Source organism: Triturus cristatus, chromosome 1_2, assembly GCF_964204655.1.
Source record: "Triturus cristatus chromosome 1_2, aTriCri1.1, whole genome shotgun sequence".
Lineage (NCBI taxonomy): Eukaryota > Metazoa > Chordata > Amphibia > Caudata > Salamandridae > Triturus > Triturus cristatus.
In genome coordinates, this window is record NC_140580.1 from 872627151 (window position 1) to 872650772 (window position 23622).

At 50.7% G+C, this 23622-nt stretch overlaps 1 protein-coding gene across 2 annotated transcripts in view; it reads left to right on the top strand.

Annotated features, from left to right (window-relative positions):
• The window catches only part of PANK4 (pantothenate kinase 4 (inactive)), a 445012-nt gene that overhangs the window by 310269 nt on the left and 111121 nt on the right, over nt 1–23622 (top strand). For both annotated transcript variants that reach the window (XM_085609230.1, XM_085609233.1), the window contains exon 14: nt 9428–9483. In XM_085609230.1, coding sequence (XP_085465356.1) covers nt 9428–9483 — 56 coding nt within the window. The remainder of the gene's footprint in view (nt 1–9427; nt 9484–23622) is intronic.

Genomic DNA, 23622 nt, shown 5'->3' on the forward strand with positions numbered 1-23622 from the left:
TACATAGGAGAGTCGGCTGTTGAGATAGGCTGGGCCGGTTTTGTGGAGTGCTTTGTGTGCGTGGATCAGGATGAAGGAGATTCTTTTGTCGACGGGGAGCCAGTGCAGGTTCCTCAGGTGGGGGGTAATGTGGTCGCGGCGCGGTACGTCGAGGATCAGGCGTGAAGAGGCATTCTGGATTCTCTGTAGTCTGCTGATGAGCTTGGACGAGGTTCCGGCGTAGAGGGCATTTCCGTAGTCGAGCCTGCTGCTGACCAGGGCCTGGGTGACAGTTTTCCTCGTGTTTGTCGGGATCCATCTGAAGATCTTGCGGAGCATGCGGAGGGTGTTGAAACAGGTGGAGGAGACTAAGTTGACATGTTTGGTCATGGAGAGTTTCGAGTCGAGGATGACTTCCAGGTTGCGTGCGTGGTCGGTGGGGGCCGGGGGGGACCCCAGTGACATGGGCCACCAAGAGTCGTCCCATGTGGAGGGGTTGGACCCGAGGATGAGGATTTCTGTCTTGTCTGTGTTCAGTTTGAGGCAGCTGTCCTCCATCCAGTCGGCGACGGCCTTCATTCCTTGGTGGAGGTTGGAGTTGGCGGTGAGGGGGTCCTTGGTGAGGGAGAGGATCAGCTGAGTGTCGTCGGCGTAGGAGATTATGTTGAGGTCGGGTGATGCCTGCTAGTGGTGCCATGTAGACGTTGAACAGCGTCGGGCTGAGGGAGGATCCCTGTGGGACGCCGCAGATCTTGAAGGCCTCGCAGCGGAACGGGGGGAGGCGGACTCTCTGAGTTCTGCCGGAGAGGAAGGAGGTGGTCCAGTCCAGGGCTTTGTTTCGGATCCCTGCGTCGTGGAGGCGCGTGCGTAGTGTACGGTGGCAGACGGTGTCGAAAGCGGCGGAGAGGTCTAGGAGGATGAGGGCCGCCGTCTCGCCGTTGTCTACAAAAGGGGGTGGTGAAGGACGGAGCATCAGATCCAATCAAACACTCACACCCAGTCAACAGATCTGGGTTGGGTCCATCACCGTTCTTTTGCCCACTCTGCCACCCCAGTTCAGACATGGCCATAGGCAAATCAGTCTGACCCTGTGCTTCATGGGAACAGTCCAGCCCGAACTGCCAAGCCATGCCTTCCCTGGACCGGAAACAAGCTTCCTAGGACCGGTTTCTGGCATTTCAGCCGTCTTCAGCCAGGCTTGCTTGAATCCAGTGGCAAAGTGAGCAAGGGACTCACGTCTGAGCATACCCTGCCAACTTATGGCAAACAAAGCGGTACAAAAGGGGGTGGTGAAGGACGGAGCCTCAGATCCAATCAAACACTCACACCCAGTCAACAGATCTGGGTTGGGTCCATCACCGTTCTTTAGCCCACTCTGCCACCCCAGTTCAGACATGGCCATAGGCAAATCAGTCTGACCCTGTGCTTCATGGGAACAGTCCAGCCCGAACTGCCAAGCCATGCCTTCCCTGGACAGGAAACAAGCTTCCTAGGACCGGTTTCTGGCATTTCAGCCGTCTTCAGCCTGTTTAGGAAGATGACAGACATCAGTGACACTCCACCTTATTGCTCTAGTGAGGGCAAGACTCCGTTCTCGGCACTATTGGAAAAATCAATCAATCATGTAACTTGTAAAGCGCACTACATATCCGGGTGGGTTTCAAGGTGCAGGGAGGGGGGGGGTGGGGGGAGAGATGTTACTGGTCGAAGAGCCAGGTCTTGAGTTGTCTCCTGAAGGTCAGCAGGTCTTCGGTTTGACGTAGGTGGAGGGGGAGGGTGTTCCAGGTGTTGGCGGCGCGACGGGAGAAGGATCTGCCTCCGGAAGTAGTTCTCCGAATGCGTGGGACCGTGACCAGGGCGTGGTCAGCAGAGCGGAGTTTCCTGTTGGGTACACAGGAGAGTCGGCTGTTGAGATAGGCTGGGCCGGTTTTGTGGAGTGCTTTGTGTGCGTGGATCAGGAGCTTGAAGGAGATTCTTTTGTTGACGGGGAGCCAGTGCAGGTTCCTCAGGTGGGGGGTAATGTGGTCGCGGCGCGGGACGTCGAGGATCAGGCGTGAAGAGGCATTCTGGATTCTCTGTAGTCTGCTGATGAGCTTGGACGAGGTTCCGGCGTAGAGGGCATTTCCGTAGTCGAGCCTGCTGCTGACCAGTGCCTGGGTGACAGTTTTCCTCGTGTTTGTCGGGATCCATCTGAAGATCTTGCGGAGCATGCGGAGGGTGTTGAAACAGGTGGAGGAGACTAAGTTGACATGTTTGGTCATGGAGAGTTTCGAGTCGAGGATGACTTCCAGGTTGCGTGCGTGGTCGGTGGGGGCCGGGGGGGACCCCAGTGACATGGGCCACCAAGAGTCGTCCCATGTGGAGGGGTTGGACCCGAGGATGAGGATTTCTGTCTTGTCTGTGTTCAGTTTGAGGCAGCTGTCCTCCATCCATTCGGCGACGGCCTTCATTCCTTGGTGGAGGTTGGATTTGGCGGTGAGGGGGTCCTTGGTGAGGGAGAGGATCAGATGAGTGTCGTCGGCGTAGGAGATTATGTTGAGGTCGTGTTGTCGGGCGATGCCTGCTAGTGGTGCTATGTAGACGTTGAACAGCGTCGGGCTGAGGGAGGATCCCTGTGGGACGCCGCAGATCTTGAAGGCCTCGGAGCGGAACGGGGGGAGGCGGACTCTGAGTTCTGCCGGAGAGGAAGGAGGTGGTCCAGTCCAGGGCTTTGTTTCGGATCCCTGCGTCGTGGAGGCTCGTGCGTAGTGTGCGGTGGCAGACGGTGTCGAAAGCGGCGGAGAGGTCTAGGAGGATGAGGGCCGCCGTCTCGCCGTTGTCTAGCAGGATCCTGATGTCGTCTGTGGCGGCGATGAGGGCGGTCTCGGTGCTGTGGTTGCTGCGGAATCCTGATTGTGATGGGTCTGGGATGTTGTTGTCTTCGAGGTGTCGCATGAGCTGGGTGTTTACTATCTTCTCGATGACCTTAGCTGGGAACGGGAGCAAGGAGATGGGCCGGAAGTTTTTGAGGTCGCTCGGGTCTGCTTTGGGTTTCTTCAGTAGGGCGTTGACCTCTGCGTGCTTCCAGTTCTCAGGGAAGGTGGCGGTCTCGAAGGAGAAGTTGATGATTTTGTGCAGGTGGGGTGCGATGGACTTGCTGGCTTTGTTGAAGATGTGGTGTGGGAGGGGGTCTGAAGGGGAACCAGAGTGGAAAGATCCCATGGTCTTGATTGTGTCCTCGATGCTCAAGTTAGCCCAGGTTGTCAGGGTTTCATGGGTGGTGGGGTGCGGTGGGTTAGGTGCGGTGTGGTCGGCAGGGGTCGTCCGGGGTCTGAAGCGGTCGTGGATGTCGGTGATTTTCCGGTGAAAGAAGGTGGTGAGTGAGTCGCACAGGGCTTGTGATGGTGGGATGTCGTTGGCGTTGGAGCTGGGGTTGGAGAGTTCCTTCACGATGGTGAAGAGCTCCTTGCTGTTGTGCGCGTTGTTGTCAAGGCGGTCTGTGAAGGAGGTCCTTTTGGCGGTCCTGATGAGGTGGTGGTAGTTGCGGATGGCGTCTTTGTAGGCAGTGTGGCTGTCTGGCGTCTTGTTCCTGTTCGGTGTGTTTTCCAGTTTCTGGCAGGTGCGTTTGGAGTCTAGGAGTTCCGGGGTGAACCAGCCGACTCTTCTGCTGGTGTCTCTGTTGGTGGGGTTTTTCAGCGGCGCGATGGTGTTGGCGCAGTCGTTCATCCAGCGTTCGAGGGAGAGTGCACCATCATCCGGGTTGGTGGGGTTCGTCGGAGGGTTGAGTGCGAGGCTTGTCTGGAGTTGTTCTTCAGTGATTTTGCCCCAGCGGCGGCGGGGGGTCTGTAGGGTGCGGTGGGGTGTGAGTGGTTTTCGGAAGGAGAAATGGATGCAGTGGTGGTCGGTCCAGGTGAGTTTGGAGACGTGGCTGAAGGTGACGTGGGGGCTTGAGGAGAAGATTGCGTTAAGTGTGTGGCCGGCGGTGTGGGTCGGCGTTGTGACGAGCTGTTTGAGTCCGAGGTTGGCGAGATTGTCGATCAGGGTGGAGGAGTTGCTGTCGTTGTTGTTTTCCAGGTGATAGTTCAGGTCTCCGAGGAGGATGTAGTTGGTGGAGGTAAGTGCGTGTGAGCTGATGTGGTCGGCGATGGAGTCACAGAATTGAGCCCGGGGTCCTGGTGGTCTGTAGACGAGGGTGCCTCTTAGGGTGGTCTTGGGGTCCGTGTGGATCTGGAAGTGCATGTGTTCGGTGGTGCTGAGGATGTCGTTGGTGTTAGTAGAGATCTTGATGGTGGTTTTTGTGAACGATGGCGATGCCTCCTCCGGCTCTGTTTACGCGGTCTCTGCGGGTGATCTTGTACCTGTCTGGGATGGCTATGGCGATGTCAGGCGCAGAGGTTTTGTTCAACCAGGTTTCGGTCAGGAAGGCGACGTCCGGAGATGTAGTGTCGAGTAGGTCCCAGATTTCTTCGGCGTGTTTTTGTGCGGAGCGAGTGTTGATCAGGATGCATCTGAGCTGGTTGGTTTCCGTTGTGGTGGGCGTCTTAGCGCTTTCGTTGCAGGAGAAGTTGCAGTTCAGGCAGGTGAAGGGGCCGTGGGTGTACCTCGGGGCGACCTTGCAGCAGGTGTGGGTTCTTCCTGGGTTGGGAGCGATGAGGGTCTTGGCGTCGTAGCGGAGGCGGTGCTCCTCGTGGCTGGCGCGGGGGCCAGGGTTTCTGGCACGGGGCGCGGTCCAGGCGCAGACAGGCGCAGACGGGCTTGCCTTAGGCGCGCCCGCTGCGCGCGGCTGCACAGCGGCCGCCATATATGGGGAGGGAGGAGCAGCTGGGAGGCTGGAGGCGAGGGACGGGAGTGGCGAATGGGCGCGGAGGGGGCGGGGCCGCAGGGGAGCCAGCAGGGACGGAGGACAGGAGACCGGCGAGGTGGTGCAGAAGATAAACGGGGCACTAAACAGGGTCACAGGCACAAATTAAGCACGTGGACGGCGAGGTGGCACAAGGGAAATGGCACAGAGCAGAGCGGGGGGCAGGGGGCACGGCAGTTACATGCACAAAATCAGGGTCACAGAGGCAAAAAAGGCAAAGAGACAGCAGAAGGGAAATTAAACGAACCTAAGGCCACCACTGGCCACCAGGGATGAGGCGCAGGTGTGGAGGGCCTCGACTTCTCCGGCGGCAGCGGCGACAGCGGGGGTGCAGGCGGAGCTGCAGCGGGGGGGGGGAGCGACCTACCAGAAGGTCAAGGGTCGCTCACCAAAATAAAAAAAACACCCTGCTGAGCAGGCCTAACTCACCACCCGATACAACTGAAAAATCCCAATCTCAAGGGAATGAATCTTGCGATTTGGTACCTTAGATCTTAGAATTTGGTTACTTGTAGAGGTGTGTATGCTCAATTTGCAAAAACCTCCCATACAATTATGCTCAGCTGCAAAATGGAAATTATTTATTCATAATCTCATTAGTGGACCTACACAACCTATGCTGGCATTGGTTCAAGACATTTTAGTTTGGAGGACAGGGTAACCTATTGCGAATGCGATTGATTACTCCATCTGCCAAAATGATGGTCAGCTTGCCCAATTTGGGGGTAGGGTAGACCTCCGATTTCTGTCAATGCTGCTCCCGTTTAGCTCCGTTGACAGAAAGTGTCCTCTTATGGCCCAGTGTAGTAGGGGTCATGGCGGGGAAGGCATTACACAACCCCTCCTATTTAGGTTGAATGGCGTGATATCCTTTTTTCCTGTCCATTGCCGCCCAGTAAAACCCAGTTGTGGGGGACAAAAAAAAAAATCATATAATGACCCTCCATTCCCAGGGGAAAAAAGACAAGGATGAAGGGTTCATCAGTATTTTGTTTCTTAATAACAACTCCCACTTTGGGAGTTTGTTTTTGAAGAATAAAAACATTTGTTGAAGTTCTGTGGAAATCGATGGTGACCTTCCACCAAACGTGTAGTGCCTTTTACAGGAACTTCCATGATGGTAGTTCCAGTCAATGTACAGAGTGATCCTTAAATTTGGCAGATGCTAGAGTAGCAGAGCTAATCTTTCATGCCACCCGGATATACAGTCTGCCAAACTAAGTGAGGCATATCTGCTATCTGTGGCATTTACAGAAATCAATGCTACCATTTTGATCTGTTTGCTCCATTCAACAGTGGTAGCTGCTTATATGCAGAAGAAACAGCATAGATCTTTATTTGAAATCCCAGTTGTAAAATGACTTAAAAAGGGGTTATTCCTCCGAGGACCCCACCGGTTCCTGCATGAGATATTTATGTAGTCCTCATGATGCTTAAGGACAGCCTTTTGAGCCATAAAACTCTTTCCATGTGCAATACATCTCATCAAAAGAGGCCTTTCTAGTAGCAATCACTTCCTTGTGCAGTGTGAGAGAAATGGAGACTTTAATGGTGTTGGACCCTTTCATCCTTGTCTTTAACAATCCAGCCCTCCTGAGGACGAATCCACATTTCCCGTCCAACGTTGTCTCCTCATTCTGTGTCAGACGCCTTGCACATCCTCTTTCTACACTCCCAGTCAGTGGCAGAAAGAGCATTCCATACTTTAGATGTTAAGAGTGCTTTGGTGTATTACACTGCAAGATAAGATGAGCTAAGACGAGACCAAGCAACTCTATTGCATTTGCAAAGTCCCACGTAGGTGCCCAATCTTCAAACCGGGCCTTGTCAGATGGATAGTGCAATGTTTTCAGGTATGCTATGCTAAAGCCAAACATACTCTTTAAACTGAGCCGCGAGTACACCCTACTCGCAAAAATCCACAATGGCCTTCCTGATAACTTTCAGAAATCTACACCACATACATTCACAAAACATTACTATGTAATTGTACAGGCAATTAAAGAGGCACAAGTCAGGCAAACTGTCCTTAAAGCATTGATGCAAACATCTGATTCTTCTGAATTCAAGCTTCTAGAGCACTGTTTTTCACTCTATGCAAATCATGTAATCTACAGCTACACTTGCTACAAATGGAAAGTTGTACCTACCTTGCAACCATCTGTTTTTTAGTTGTGGTGCTGTAGACTCGCTTGCTCCCTCCCACCTGCCCGGAGGGAAGCTTGTGCGTCAAATATTTTACATTACATACATTACAAATCCTTCCACCGCAGAGCCCAACAGGTCTTTTATTCCACTGAGCATTTCCCCTGGAGGCTGGAGCCCATGGAGGCCGCGCCTGGTGCCCCTGCCTCTTCCCCCGGATCTCCCAGGTTAATTGCAGCAGACACAGGGAGGCTTCAACATAGAGAGAATGGAATGTTGGGCAGAATCTTGAGGAAGCAATCCCATCAGAGAGAGGAGAGAAGGGGAGACAGCGAATGGATGGAGGGATAGAGAGATTTAGTGAGGAGAAGGGAGCAGGGGCTGCTTTGAGCAGTTTTACCAGGGCTGCATTTGGTTCCCCAATCTGGCCCTATTCTTACTTTTACTGTCCTGCTTTGCCTCACTCTGCTTAGTTTCACTCACCCTTTGGGAGAAGAATACAATATGAGCTGGAGTCTTTGGTACATTTAGAGTTTCGGGGATTGGTCAGGAGTCGCCCCGAAACCAAAACTTCTATTTAGAAGAAAAATTACTTGCAACATCCGTACCAAAGACTAAAAGACATCAGTTTGCAAAGCATGTGAATCTCCATCTGTATAATCTACACACTGATAGTTACAAGATACATAACATTTCCATTTCTACAACTGAGTAATTGGGAAGATGCAGTAAGTAATTACTTAAAAAAAATAAAGGATGCCCTACATGTTGCTGAATACTGGGGATGCTGAATACTAAGGCTGCCTAGCTTTCCTTTCATCTCATGCCTCTTTCTTTTACCCCACACTTCTGTTTTTACCCATTCTTGCAGGTTCTTTTTTAATCCAGGTTTTCTCCATTTGCCACTATTGTCCTGTCTTTTATTTCCTTCCCCCTTTTCTTTCTTTCTTGATCTTTCTTTAGATCAAAGCCCAATGATAAAAATATATATATATCTCGGTGCCTGCCTCTTGCAACAACCGGCACAAATTAAGGACTAGGTGCGGCACAGTGCATTCTCCATTTCTGGTCTATGTCCCTCTTTCATCCTGTTATCCTCGAGGCATAGTTTCCTTAAGGGGGTGTATGTATGGTGGTAACAGCAAGGGCTGCACTTGCATTGCCGACCTTTATAATGCAGTCATTTGTTTTCTGTATTCACTGTTCTAGTTTGTGGTCCACTGTAGCGTATACGTCTTAAAACTGAATTACAAACAACAGAAGGCATTTTGAACAAGCAATTGCCATTTAAAGAGCGAAGAGTGTTTGGATAAAGAGCTGTAACCTGCAAATTTACTTGAATGCTTTTCGGATGTACAAATCTGGTACTGTGTAAATATTAATTGTGGAAGGAGCACCGGTCCACCTTTCCAGCAGATATTCATTGTATCGTTATGACTGTGCAACTTTCTGAGTACAGTTGCAAATCCCCCATTTGGGGCATCAGACCTCTAGATACAAATTACAATGTAGCTACCATTGCCTACCTGGTTACTTGAAAGAATATGAAAACAACATACTTTCCTCCCTTTTCAAAATGGCGTTCAAGGGGGCGTTTAGCTTGTAGAACTCAAGTGAACCTTGGCAAGTTCAAAACATAGTGAACTTCCAGGGACATCTCCTACTTGCAGATGCTTCAACTCCGTTCTGGGCATGAGCCAGCTGCATCACTGTTAGCAGTTAAAAATGCAGGAGGTAATTGTGTCCCTTCTAGACCAAACTGGTATTGATGCAGATGATAATCAGGTTGCATAAGCAGTAGGAAACCTGCAATAGTATAGGATGGGATGAATAGGGCATTTGTGTAGGAGTGGGGAGTGCCCGCCTGGGTAGAGCTTCAAGCTGATGAGATTGTGCAGTCTGTTAATCCCTTATAGGTCTGTGTGTAACATGTGAGTCACACGTTGGACTCGCTCAAATGTTTGTGATCCATTTCTTTTTCCAAAGTCGATGAACAAGTACTGTTTAGTTGAGTAGTAGGAATAATTTTGATTTGAAGCTGATGCATCTGAAAACTTTGGGAGCTAGTCCTATTTTAAAATAATTTTCCTTAAGCAGCTGATATTCTCCACTTTTTTCCAGGCTCGGTGTTGTCTTTGTCATACATCTCTATTCAGATAAATGTATCCCCTGACACCCCGCTTCACACATGCAGACCATGAACAGAGCTGCAGCCCACTGCTGTTACTTTTCACTCAGAACTTAACTTGAAAGAAGTGTATGAATTTTAATATGCTGCATTAACCGAAATCTTACTTGGACTGTCTAACCTGCAAGACGCTGAAATCCCACACCTCATTTTGTTGCAAAAATTCAGGCTTTGCTTTCGCTGCTGGTTAATAATGTAGGTTTTTTGCGATTTTTGGTTACATTTGATGACACGGTCTTCCAACAAACACTTTCTTGTTTATTTTGATCCTGCAGAGTCCTTGAAACTGAGTCACAGTTTGGGTTCGAAGAGGCGAAGATGAAACTGCAAGGTAAACAGATGAAAGCTGGACTGTTGAGAGAACCCAGCACTGAATCGCTTGAGATGTACGAGCAGTGTTATCTGTTAGTTTAATTTATCTGTCTTTATAGCTAACTTGGGAGGCATAGGCAGAGTTATGTCAGTGCTGAAGGCACATAGCATTTCGACACCTCTGCGACTTTACTACGAAAGTGACAGTGACTCACCTAACAGGTAGTGCAAGATGTCTGGTTGCGAAAGACACTTTGTGAACGTACAGTGGACTTACAATCCACCCATTGCTTCCCATTGGTTGTCTTTGTCACTCATTTGCATGCTGTTTATTCAATGGCTTGCCTTTCTCTTCATGGGCTTGTCCCTTTTCTAGAGCACAGCCTCTCTATGATCCTTTTGGTTTGCCTACTTGTACCTTTTCATTGCTCACATTTAGGGAACCACTTTTTTACCCTCCCCCATATTTTGATTAGCTCCTTGCTGAGTTGTTGCACTAATGATCTCATTGAGCCTGTGAAGACTGTGAGCAGCATTGGCAGCACCCACACGTTTAACTTGTTACTCTGTACTGCAGAAGGACAGATATCCCGGAACACGTGTGTAGAGATACACAGCACTCGCTGCACCAACAATGGTGAATACTAAAGACTTTCAACTGAAGTGACTTATCAAGCACTGCATTTACCACAATGCATTTGGGTCCAATTGTTTGCTGGTATGACAGGCAGTGTGCTACTTCCTCCTTTTGTAATTGGCTCCTTGCTGAGTTATCGGTTTGACGAGCTCCATGATGCCCCTCTGCTCGAAGAGTGATACTAAACCTGAGAAGACTGAGTACTATAGCCAGCACCCACACATTTAACCTGTTACTCTATACTGAAGAAGGACAAATATCCTAAAACACATGTAGCTGCGACAAAAATATTGAAAACTAAAGACTTTCAACTAAAGTTAGTGTTATGCACCGCATTTACAACTGTGCACCTGGGTGAATTGAGTGTTGGTATGCCAGGCAGTATGCTGTCTCCCTGTTTTTAGAAGTAACTGAAGTTTTGCCAGATTCGATTGCAAGTTAGAATATTTTGCTGACTGCTCCATATGACTAATGTCTTTACAGTGCCTGGTTTCTTGTACTATATGCTATTTCCTATTTACAGGACTGAAAACGTAAATTAAAAAATATAAAAAAAGGAAACTGTATAAAGCATTGTATAAGTTCTATTTGCGTGTCTGAAAGAAACCCTTCTATATATATTCTCAGGGGCTATTTCTGATGTCCTCAGGGTGTAAGTAATCAGTAAAGAATAACTTGCACACATTCCAAATGAACATTCTCCCAAAAGAGTGAGACACGTATTCTGACAAATCAAATCATATCAATATTTACATACAGGTGCTTGATGGGAGGTGAAGCGGCACCGTGCTCCTGTAGTGTGAAACTGGTGAAATCATAGCAGTATATACAAAATGATAATGCCTGGCACATTCAGTACAGTAATTCCACAGAGGTCAATTATATATTTGTGTATGTTGCCCAACTACAATATTACAGTCCAGGCTAATTTGTGTTAAGCTTGAACCTGAAGGAATGATCATTTGTACAGCCTGTTCTCCATCAAGACAAGCAATGCATGCACCCACTATGGTAAATAAAACAATCCGAATCCATGAGTAGTGTGCAATAATTCAGTGAAAATTATAGTAAATAATCATTTGGAAAGATCTCACCTTGAGTTGGTGAAGTTGTTTTACCCGCAGAAAGTATAGGAATGTGCAATATAGTCCGGGCCAGCAGAATTGTGTGGAATGGGAGGCCCAAATAATGGGGCATGATCGACAAAATTATGCAGTTAGAAGAGGCAAATTATGCAGTGCATTTTGTGATGGTATTACTTTATTATTTTGTCATTTTTATACATGCTAACATTGTCAGGGCAAAAGTTTTTTAGCTCATTACTACCAGTTTAACTCCCAAGTTTTGCAAAAAGCAACAGAAAGGTGACCAGTCCACCTTTGCGAAAGATCTTCCACTTCACAGTAACATGGATAGCTGCATTTTTAGTAAGGTTTGATCCTTCTGAGGTATAAACAAGATGTTTGTTTTTTTAATCTACTGGTTATGCAACAGATGATGGACTATGTGGCAAATGTGGCAAATTCATATTTATTCTAGTATCCCTGAATATAGTCACCTCTGACAAAATAATGGCAAATGATAAATCAAAATTTGTACCCATAAAAAAATTCTAAAAAGCGAAGTTAAAGAGAGACGTCTGACAACCCAAGGGAAGTTCTGGGATGGCCCAGGAGTTGGTGCTGTATGAAGATTGATGGAGGGCTGCTATACTGCCATGGGCCCCAAAGTGGGTGGTTAAGAGGGCCTAACTCAAAACGGAGGCTGGCTGATGAGGGATGATACCCTAAAACTGGTCCCAGGATGCTTGTTTCCGGTCCAGGGAGGACCTCGTCTGGCAGTTCGGGCTGGACTGTTCCCATGGGTAGCAGGGTCAAGACTGATTTTTATATGGCTGGGTCCACACTGAGGTGGCATGGTGAGCAAAAAAACAATGGATTTAACCCAGATCTGCCGACACAGCCACCGCAACCTCAAGAAATAGATTGATGACTGCGCCAACACTCTCGCCCCGATCAAGAAACCCACAAACAGACGCACCGACAGAAGAGCCATCTGGTTCACCACCGACCTTCGGACATCCAAGCAGACATGCCGGCGATTAGAGAAGATATGGCACCGCGAGCAAACCCGAACAACCATGAAGCCCTCGAACGCCAGCCACAGACACCACCAACTCATTCAAACAACCAAAAAGACCTCCTTCAAGGAACGCATCGACAACAACGCCCACAATAGCAAAGAGCTCTTCAACATAGTGAAGGAACCTCGCCAACCCCAGCTCCAGCTTCAACAACATCCCGCCATCACAAGACCTCTTCGACTCTCTAGCTACCTTCTTCCACCGCAAGATCGCAGACATCCATGACAGCTTCACCACACAGACCCCTCCGACAGCCGCCGACACCGCAGACTCACCACCCCTCAGTCACACCGGCCGCTTGATTTCCTGGAACCACGTCAACGACGAAGACACCATCAAGACCATGAACACCATCCACTCCGGCTCACCATCAGACACCTGCCCCACCACATCTTCAACAAAGCGAGCTCCATCATCGCACCCCAACTTCGTAAAATCTACAATTCGAGACCGCCACCTTCCCGGAAAGCTGGAGACGCGCAGAGATCAACGCACTGCTCAAGAAACCCAAGGTCGACCCAAAAGACCTCAAGATTTTCCGGCCCATCTCCCTGCTCCCTTTGCTGATGAAAGTCATCGACCCATTTCCTCGAAGAGAACCACACCCTGGACTTGTCCGAATTCTGCAGCAACCACAGCACCGAAACCGCCCTCATCGACGACATCAGGGCCCTGCTGGACAACTGCGAAACAGCGGCCCTCATCCTCCTGGACCTCTCGGCCGCCTTCGACACCGTCTGCCACCGCACCCTCCTTCCTCACCGACAGAACCCAGAGAGTCCGTCTCCCTCCATTCCGATCCGAAGCCACCAAGATCACCTGCGGCGTACCCCAAGGATCATCCCTCAGCCCGACCCTCTTCAATGTCTACATGACACCGCTTGCCAACATTGTCCGTTCGCACGACCTCAACATAGTCTCCTACGCCGACGACACCCAGCTGATCCTCTCCCTCACCAAAGACCCCACCACCACCAAAACCAACTTCCACGCAGGGATGAAGGCCGTCGCCCAGTGGATGAAGAGCAGTCGCCTGAAATTGAAATCAGACAAGACGGAGGTCCTCTTCCTCGGCTCCACCCCTTCCGCCTGCGACGACTCCTGGTGGCCAGCCTCGCTGGGAACTGCGCCGGCACCCACCGACCACACATGCAACCTGGGAATCTTTCTGGACTCCTCTCTCTCAATGACCCAGCAAGTCAACGCCGTCTCCTCCTCCTGCTTCAACACCCTCCGTATGCTTTGCAAAATCTACAGATGGATCCCCACCGAAACCAGAAGGACGGTCACCCAGGCCCTCGTCACCAGCAGGCTGGACTACGGCAACGCCCTCTATGTGCGAACCACGGCCAAACTCCAGAAGAGACTCCAACGCATACAAAACACCTCCGCACGCCTCATCCTCGACATCCCCCACCACAGCCACATCACCACCCACCTGAAGAATCTGCACTGGCTCCCCGTCAACAAAAGGATCACCTTCTAGTTCCTCACCCACGCTCACAAAGCACTCCACGAAGCCGGCCCAGCATACCTCAACAAGCGACTCAACTTCTACACCCCCAACCGCCAGCTCCGCTCCGCTCCGCTCAACTCACCCTCACCACCGTCCCACGCATCCACCGAACTACCTCTAGCGGCAGATCCTTCTCCCACCTCACCGCCAAGACATGAAACACCCTCCCCATCCACCTACGACAGACCCAGGACCTAATGACCCTCAGAAGACTCCTCAAGACCTGACTGTTCGATCAGTAGCTGCTCCCCTCCCCCCCCCCCCCCCCCCCACACACCCCGCCTCGAGACCCTCACGGGTGAGTAGCACACTCTACAAATGTCTGATTGATGGATTGATAGGGGTGAATGTTTGACAATGTTAAGCTTTCGGTCCATCTTCTTTTAGTGTTGCGATGGTCACCCTAAGTGGGAAGGATATGCCCAGACGTGGCTTCCATGTTCACTATGCCGTTGGATTCATGTTACCCTGGCTGATGAGGGGTGATGCCCCGAAACCGGTCCCAGGATGCTTGTTTCCGGTCCAGGGAGGACCGGACCTGGCAGTTTGGGCTGGGTTGTTCCCATGGGGAGCACGGTGAAGACTAATTTGCATATGGCTGTGTCCAGACTGGAATGGCATGGTGAGTAAAACAAAAATAGATTTAGGCCCATATCTTTGTACTAGGGTGAATGTTTGCAATGTTGAGCATTTCGCCCATCATCTTTTTGTATTGCTATAGATGCCCTAAGTGGGATTGGTATGACAAGACGTGAGCCCTGTGCTCACTATGCCATTGGATTCAAGCTAGCCTGGCTGATGAGGGATGTTTCCATGGGGAGCAGGGTCAAGATTGATTTTCATATTGCTCTAAACTGAAATGGCGTGGTGGGCAAAAACAACTATGGGTTTAGGCCCAAGTCTCTGTCCAGGGGGTGAATGTTCAACATTGTTCAGCATTCCATCCATCAACTGTTCTTTTTGCAAATGCACAAAACTGAGCTGAAGTTTTTAACCCTAAAGACAGCATTCCTAGTAGCAATCACTTCACTTCGCAGTCGGTGAGCTTCAAGGACTCCCGATCGAGGAACCATATCTTTAAATTGATAAGGTTGTCGTGTAAACAACCCCACATGCACAACAAAGAGGAAAAAAACACGATTGCGAACCCAACCGCTAGATGGCTCAATAGATGCACGGCATATGAATCTAGAAAATTCTTCAGGCTACAAAACTACTCTTTCTGTTAGGTAACCATTTTGTACCAACCTCAGCTGCAATGGTGGGCCGCCACACCCAAACTTAGACTTGGCACCATCCTCCATTTACAGTGGGATGCATTCAGTGACTGAACACCCCCTCAACCCTGGTAGGAACTCCCACTGCTTTTGGGACCCTCCTAGAACCCTTCCAATGGAAGCCCTCTTAACTGCTCAGTGGTCAGTCTGTGGGAGACCTCAATTTTGCTCCTATTTAGGGTGCCTCCCTCAGGTGCAAATTCTGTTCCAGGAATGTTTTCCTAATTCATGTGGAGCTGTCCATGTTAACACGAGCACTCTATTGGAATGTGCCACTGGAGAGTTCCTACCAGTATATTCTGGTACTACAAAGGGCTTACTGTTGCAGATTTATATCTGACATTTGCCTCTTAGACAAGAATAACCTCAATTGTGTTATTTATTTATTATAAAAGTTTGCAGACTTGTGATATGTCTGTGCTTGGGGAAATCATATAGATGCCTCTAGTTACAAATACATTTTTCGGGTAGATACTTGTAACCACAGATTCCTAGTCATATGAATTTCCCCAGTTACCAAAGTGGAACCGGAAAATGTAAAAGCAATGCTCTGGTGTGCCAGTACACCTACTGGCACACAAGAGCTCTGCTTTTAAATTTTCCGCTATGTGACTGTCGAGACTCAGTTGCATCCAGAAGGGACGAACTGCGCCACGTATAAGCACCATACATATTCGCTGTTGTCAGTTCCTTTCTTTCCGTGCTGTCATATGTAGTTCTCTTCCAGGGGATCCTCATCAATAGTCATAAGCATTGGAATATTCCCGCCCATGTGTGGGATCCCGGAAACAGTATATTATATGTGCCCCACATATATATATCCATACATATACACCTATATGTATACACAAGCAATTGCAGCCCATAACACCCTAGAGCTGAACCATACTGTTAGGAATTTCCACTATACATAAGAAAATAGCATTATAAACATGAGAAACAACATTATAACTTGTTTGGAAACTGTTTTAATGCTTAGAAAACAGCAGAAATTCTTAGAAAACACTGAAAGCATAGGAAGCTCCCAGGCTGCATTGCAAATACCCAGTCTAAAAAGACTGAAAAGCTAACTAATAGCTGCATAGCAAAAAACTGACACCGTGCCTTTAAGGCACACCTGACCCCCACCTTCCCATCATGCCTCAGGGGTGGCAGTTAGGTCAGTTGTTCTTTCCGGCTCCTTCTGGAAGGATCCTGGCAACAGAGCTCCACTTTTTTCTGAGTTTGTCAGAAAATATTGTCTATTTTTCAACTGTTTTTTCCCTTACTTCGACGTTTTACATCTAAGTCAGTAAGAGGCTGTCATTTTTAGGCAGTTTTGGGCATTTTTTCCAACTTGAAATGCCTTCTCTTTTCGATCCTTGCCCTGCTTGTGGCAAGAAGGAGGCCAGGACTGACTCTCATAGGGTCTGTATCCTGTGTCTACCGGAGGATCATGATTCCAAGACATGTACTCACTGCCAGAGCCTGTCCGAGAGAACTTTGAAGGACAGAGAGCGAATTCGCATTTATGGCCTGGCACAACCATCAAGAGGCCGATCTCCGGTGAGGAAGGGCTCCAAGAGGCCTAGAGATTTATCTAGGAGCAAGTCCTCTCGTCCTTCCGCCTCAGCGTCGGGCTCGGCGCTGAGGAAAGATGTTCCGGTAGGTCGTGTTTCCAAGAAGAGACTTTCGACAGCGGGCTCGCCGTCGAGAGCAGGTACGTCGTCTACGTCGAAGTTCAGACCGCCATCGTCAACTCGGCGACGATCGGCGTCGAGATCTAGAGCCTCTCCGCCGTCGTCAACCCGGCGACGATCGGCGTCGAGAGACACCACCCCTCCGCCGTCGTCAACCCGGCGACGCTCGGCGTCGAGGAGCAGGGAACCTCCGCCGTCGTCAACCAGGCGACGATCGGCGTCGAGGAGCAGAGAACCTCTGCCATCGCCAGCCCAGCGGCGATCGGCGTCGAGGAGCAGGGAACCTCCGCCGTCGTCATCTCGACGACGATCGGCGTCGAGGAGCATGGACCCTCCGCCGTCGTCAACCAGGCGACGACCGGCGTTGAGGAGTGTCACCCCTCCGTCGTCGAGGGCACGATCCCCTCCGTCGTCGAGGCTCCAGCAGCGTTCGACGTCGAGACAGCAGGATCCTCCGCCGTCGTCATCCAGACGGCGTTCGGCGTCGAGGGCGTCTACGTCGAGAGTGGCAGCATCTCCGCCGACGTCCCCACGGCGTTCGGCGTCGAGGGAGAGAGGGCCTCCGTCATCGGCTTCACATCGCCGTTCGACGTCGAGGCGGCGTTCTTCGCCCACTGAACATGGCCGCCGGTCCACATCGAGGCGTCGTTCGACGTCGAGAGAAGAGTCCCGGCGAGAGAGAAGGCGACGCCACGGATCGACGTCAAGACCACGCTCGACGTCGAGACAGGCCTCGGACAGGTCGGTGGTCCTCGTGACAGTCGGCGTCTCGCCATTCCTCCTCTCACTCAGGGGCATCTCCACGACCGGCAATTCCACGAGAGCCTGCCGGCCAACCCTGTAGGTCTTCTCCTCAGACTCAAGGGGCCATCTCTCTGTCGCCCAGATGGCTGCTGCCAGCACATCATTGGCAGGACTCAGGGGCTACAAGGAGGCTGCGGGAATACGTCAGTCAAGTGCATGACTCTCCGCTGCAACGGCTGGTGGCGGCTGTGGACAGAGCTAGTCCCCCCCAGGCCAGCACGTCAGAAGTCCCCGGACAGCAGGCGACGCAGATCGCGCTCCCCCAGACGGGAGGGGCGTTCATCTGGATCACGGGCTCGTGATCATCGCCGGGAGCGGAGGACTCCATCATCGTCCTCTTCCTCGTCCACCAGGTCCTCCATCAGGGACTATTCACCCACGCTATCGGGCAGCCCAGTGTCCAGGGTCTCGCCCATAGACGACATCAACACCTACCAGGAGGTGTTGCAGCGGGGAGCGCAGAAGCTGGGGATTGAGATGTCAGTCCCCCAAGTCACCACGTCGGTGATTTTTGAAACACTTCACCAGAAGTCTGCCTCTCGTCCACTGCTGCCCTTGGTCCCAGGAATCATGGAACCAGTCATGGACACCTTCCTCACCCCGGCGACCGTCAAAGCGGTTCCGGCTCGTATCCTCAAAAAATACAAGCCAGCTACCTCTGACCCCGTCTTTGTGAAGATAAATCCGCCTGCGGACTCCGTAATAGTGGCGGCTGCAAGAAAGGGTCAGACGGCGTCGGCCTCCTCTTCCGTTCCTCCAGATAAGGAGAGCAGAACCCAGGACTCCTGGGGAAGCAGGGCCTGCTGTTCCGCGACGGCGTCCCTCAAAATCTCCAGCGCGGCTGCGCTTTTGGGCAGATACGATAGGGCTCTCTGGGACTCGATGGAGCGATTCAAGTCCAAGCTCCCCAAAGAGGACCAAAAGGACTTTGAGGAGATTGTTACGGAAGGGGCTCTGGTGGCTAATCAGTCGATTAGCACAGCGGCGGATGGTGCGCTACTCTCAGCCCACTCTTACACACACGGCGTGTGCGCCAGGAGGTCGTCCTGGTTGCGGCTGACAGGGCTCAAGCCAGACGCACAGCAACGGATTTTAAACCTCCCGTTCTCTGGCAACTCCCTCTTCGGCACTCACACGGATGAGGAGATGGGGCGCATGAAGACTGAGCTAGACACCCTCAAAGCTGTGGGCTTGGAGAAGAAAAAGGAATTCAAGCGCCGTTTTCGACCCACCCAACGCAAGGGGCCTCAACAGAGGGTTCAAACCCCTCAGCGGTCTCAGAGTAAACCCCAAGGTAAATCGCAGTTTCGAGGCGGAAAGTCCGGCAGGGGCAGAGGTGGACACCAGCAGCAGTCCTCCACTACCACAAGAGGAGGAAAGTCATGAGCTGTGGCTTCCTCTACGACCGTTGCCCACTCCAGTGGGAGGAAGTGCATCACGACATCTAGCAGAGTGGGACAGCATCACAGAAGATCGCTGGGTGCTGAATATACTGCGAAATGGATATGCGCTACGTTTTCGAGCGCATCCGAAAGACATCCCGCCAAAAAGGTCCCGTCCTCACCACTTAAAACTGCTCCAAAAGGAGGTGAGGGCCCTTCTGCAAAAACAGGCCATAGAAAGAGTTCCTCCTTCGCAGGTCGGAAAAGGAGTGTACTCCCGGTACTTCCTTGTGCCCAAAAAAGATCAAGAGCACAAGTTTCGGCCGATTCTGGACCTTCGTCTCCTAAACAAAGTCATCGTCAAGGAGAAGTTCCGTATGTTGGCGCTTCACCAAATATGTCCACATCTGCAAGTCGGGGATTGGATGTGTTCGGTGGACCTCCAAGATGCGTACTTTCACATTGCAATCGCGAAACATCACCGCAGGTACCTGCGGTTTGTGGTTGGAAGCAAGCATTATCAGTACAAAGTCCTTCCATTCGGACTCAAGTCGGCTCCGCGAGTCTTCACCAAATGTATGGCAGTGGTGGCGGCCTGCCTACACAAGCAGGGTCTCTTCGTCTACCCTTACTTAGACGACTGGTTGCCGAAGGCTCCATCCCAGCAGCAGGTGAAGAAAGACTTCCAGATCTGTCTGAGACAGTTGCACGCTCTCGGCCTTCACGTCAACATGGCAAAGTCCGTGCAGCAGCCCACTCAGTCCATCCACTACCTTGGCTCCGTTCTGGACACAAGCGTGGGAAAAGCGTATCCTTCGGGGGAGAGACTGTCAATGAAGAGGAAATGCAGGCTTACGCAGCAGATGCACAGGCCGTCAGCCCGGCAGGTAGCATCTCTGCTGGGATCCATGGCGTCCTGCATTTTTCTCATTCCCAACGCCAGACTGCGAATGAGACCTCTGCAGCAAGCTCTGGAGGACCAATGGGATCAGTCCACAGGCCGTTGGGGAGATCGGATCTCTCTCTCCCAGGTGGCGAAATCTTCACTTGCATGGTGGACTCGTCAGGACAATCTGTTGGTGGGAGTCCCATTTCACCACCCACTCCCGGTGCAATAGGTGGTGACAGATGCATCGCTGCAAGGTTGGGGGGCCCACATGGGGTGCCTCCAAATACAAGGTCGGTGGTCTGCAAAAGAACAGGGCTACCACATAAATATGCTAGAACTTCGGGCAGTCCACCTTGCTCTGAAGGCGTTCCTCCCAGCAATCAAGGCCAACTCAGTCCTGGTGCAGACCGACAACACCACGACCATGTTTTACCTGAACAAACAGGGCGGGACTCGGTCACGCCCCCTCTCCCTGGAGGCACAGGCGATCTGGCCCTGGCTGCTCGACCGGAACCTCTCGGTGGTGGCAGTGCACCTTCCGGGGGAGTTGAATATCAAGGCAGACGCACTCAGCAGGCACTTCGAAGATCAGCCCAACTGGGTGCTGCACGACGACGTGGTGGCAGAACTTTTCCGTTGTTGGGGTCGTCCAGAAATCGATCTGTTTGCAGACGATGAAAATTCAAAATGCCACGCCTTCGCGTCCAGATTCCACCGTCCAGGGACCAGGGGGAATGCTCTTTTGATGGACTGGTCAGGGACATTTGCCTACGCCTTTCCGCCCCTGCCTCTGATTCCGAAGGTGGTATCCAAGCTGCTCAGATCCGACATGAAGATGATCCTCATAGCTCCGGACTGGCCGCAACAGTGGTGGTACCCGGACCTTCTCCATCTCTCAGTGCGACCTCACAGGCGACTGCCTTGCAGGCCGGACCTGCTGTCCAATATGGGCGGGAGGATTCTACATCCCAACCTTCCCTCACTGAACTTAACAGCATGGCTCCTGAGGTCCTGCAGTACGGACATTTAGGTCTACCACCTGACTGCATGCATATTCTCAAAGAAGCGAAGCGACCCTCCACGAGAGCGTCTTATGCGTTTAAGTGGAAGAGGTTCTTCATTTGGTGTAGGGAGAATCACCTTGATCCTACAAAGGGGCAGGAGGACGTCATCCTTCCGTACCTCCTTCACTTAGCTAGATCAGGCTTGAAGTATGCATCCATCAGGGTCCATTTGTCTGCCATTACAGCTTACAGGAGGTCTCCCAGTCAACCTTCTTTTTTCCAGATGCAGGTGGTCAAGGACTTCTTGCAGGGGTTGAAGAAAGTTTACCCCCCTGTTCGAAACCCTTCTCCTCCGTGGGAGTTGAACTTAGTGTTGTACAAGTTGATGGGCCCACCTTTTGAGCCGATCCACAGAGCTTCCTTACAGCATCTGTCGTGGAAGGCCGCTTTTCTGGTAGCCATTACATCGGCACGCAGAGTAAGCGAAATCCAGGCTCTCTGTACTAAAGAGCCGTACACAGTTTTTCACCAGCACAAAGTGGTCTTAAGGGCACATCCATCTTTTCTCCCTAAGGTAGTGTCTGATTTTCATATTAATCAGTCCATTTCTCTGCCATCCTTCTTCCCGAATCCAGCGACCCCGGCTTAGCGGTCGCTCCACTCCTTAGACCTCAAGAGGGTACTTAAATTCTACCTGGCAAGTACCAGAGGCATTAGGAAGACGGATCAACTGTTTGTCAACTATGGCGCCATGAGAACAGGCTTCCCAGCAGCTAAGCGATCCATTTCCAGATGGATTGTTTCCTGCATTACCCTAGCCTACCAGCTGGCGAAAAGGCCCTTACCTTTGGCCCCTAAGGCTCATTCTACTAGGGGAAAGCGGCCACAGTAGCTTTCTTGCATGACGTTCCAATGGCAGAGATCTGCAAGGCGGCCACTTGGAAATCGGTTCACACCTTTACCAGGCACTACTGCCTCGAATCCGATTCCAGGGCGGATGCCCAAGTAGGCCAAGCCTCCTTGAGGAACCTGTTTGGGTAGCGGGGTCTATCTAAGCATACTGTTCCTTCTCTGTTTTTTCTTTCCTTTGCCCGCAGGGGGATGAGGTGAGGCTCGCTATTCTATTCTAATGCTTATGACTATTGATGAGGATCCCCTGGAAGAGAAGGATTAGTTACTTACCTGTAATCCTAGTTCTCTTCCAGGGGTATCCTCATCAAAGTCATAAGCAACCCTCCCGCCTCCCCGGGCAAAGGTGTGATAGTTTTCAGAGGTTATTATTTCTTTGTGCCATGACTTTTCAGTCTCCGCAAAGAACAACTGACCTAACTGCCACCCCTGAGGCATGATGGGAAGGTGGGGGTCAGGTGTGCCTTAAAGGCACGGTGTCAGTTTTTTGCTATGCAGCTATTAGTTAGCTTTTCAGTCTTTTTAGACTGGGTATTTGCAATGCAGCCTGGGAGCTTCCTATGCTTTCAGTGTTTTCTAAGAATTTCTGCTGTTTTCTAAGCATTAAAACAGTTTCCAAACAAGTTATAATGTTGTTTCTCATGTTTATAATGCTATTTTCTTATGTATAGTGGAAATTCCTTACAGCATGGTTCAGCTCTAGGGTGTTATGGGCTGCAATTGCTTGTGTATACATATAGGTGTATATGTATGGATATATATATGTGGGGCACATATAATATACTGTTTCCGGGATCCCGCACATGGGTGGGAATATTCTAACGCTTATGACTTTGATGAGGATACCCCTGGAAGAGAACTAGGATTACAGGTAAGTAACTAATCCATCCGGTGTGCAGCTCCTTTTTTCTCCGCTCATGAAGTTTTTTCCCCCAAATCTTTTCCAGTGTGTATGGGATTTCATCTTCTAAGACTACATGGTTTAAACCTTGTAGGGACTGTCACAAACAGATGCCTGTGACTTCCCTATGAGGTGGCCATTTTGTGTTTGGGTGTGCCACATAACTCTACATAAGGCCTGCAACGACTGCACCAGAAAGCCATCCGAGATCACATGGTGAAGCTCTACACAGGGAAGCACGGGGATGCTTCGAGCAGGTCCCGCTTCAAGTCGAGGGTGCAGACTCACACCAGGACCTGCGTTCGCTCCCAAAGTTGTTCCGTAGGCCAGTCTTTCTCACATTCGAAGTCTTCTGGGTGGTAAACTCAAGCAGTCCAAGTGATACTCTGACCTTTCTGCCACTCTTGGAAGAAGGCGCACAGGTGTCACTGTGGCTTTCTATCTTGCTCAATTTTCCACAGAGGAGCCGATTTAATCTCTAGTCCTGATGCATTTCGAGATGCTGGGCCCATCAGCGACCTCACAGCAAGTCAAAGCCTTTCATGGGCCTATGCCGTGCATCTTCGGCATGCTTCCTGCTCCTTTTGGCATACCTACAAGCTCAAAGGTTAAGCAGGGCCCTCTAATCAGTCTACTGCTCTTGGCGGCATCTGGACTCATTGAACCCACCTCTGGTCATACAGCCTGGCCAGGCACAGATAGATCCCTTTTACCTTTTAATGAGCCTCTGACTGACACGTTGTTGGGCACTTGGGCTGAGGCCACTCAGTCAACTGATAAGTCGTCTGTTGCCATAGACCTGCTCCAGGTGAACCAGATTTCTTGACCTAGCACTTGATATTTGAGAGCTTGGTGCTACAGTCGTCCACCAGCAAGTAAACTGTAATTCTTTTCCAACCAATCTTTTTGATGGGGAGTTGAAATGAATTGACACATTTGGCAAGCCTATGTTCTTCGCTGACAGTCTTGCCCAGAGATCAGTCAATGCGAAATGCCTACTTAGGGCATTAGACCCAC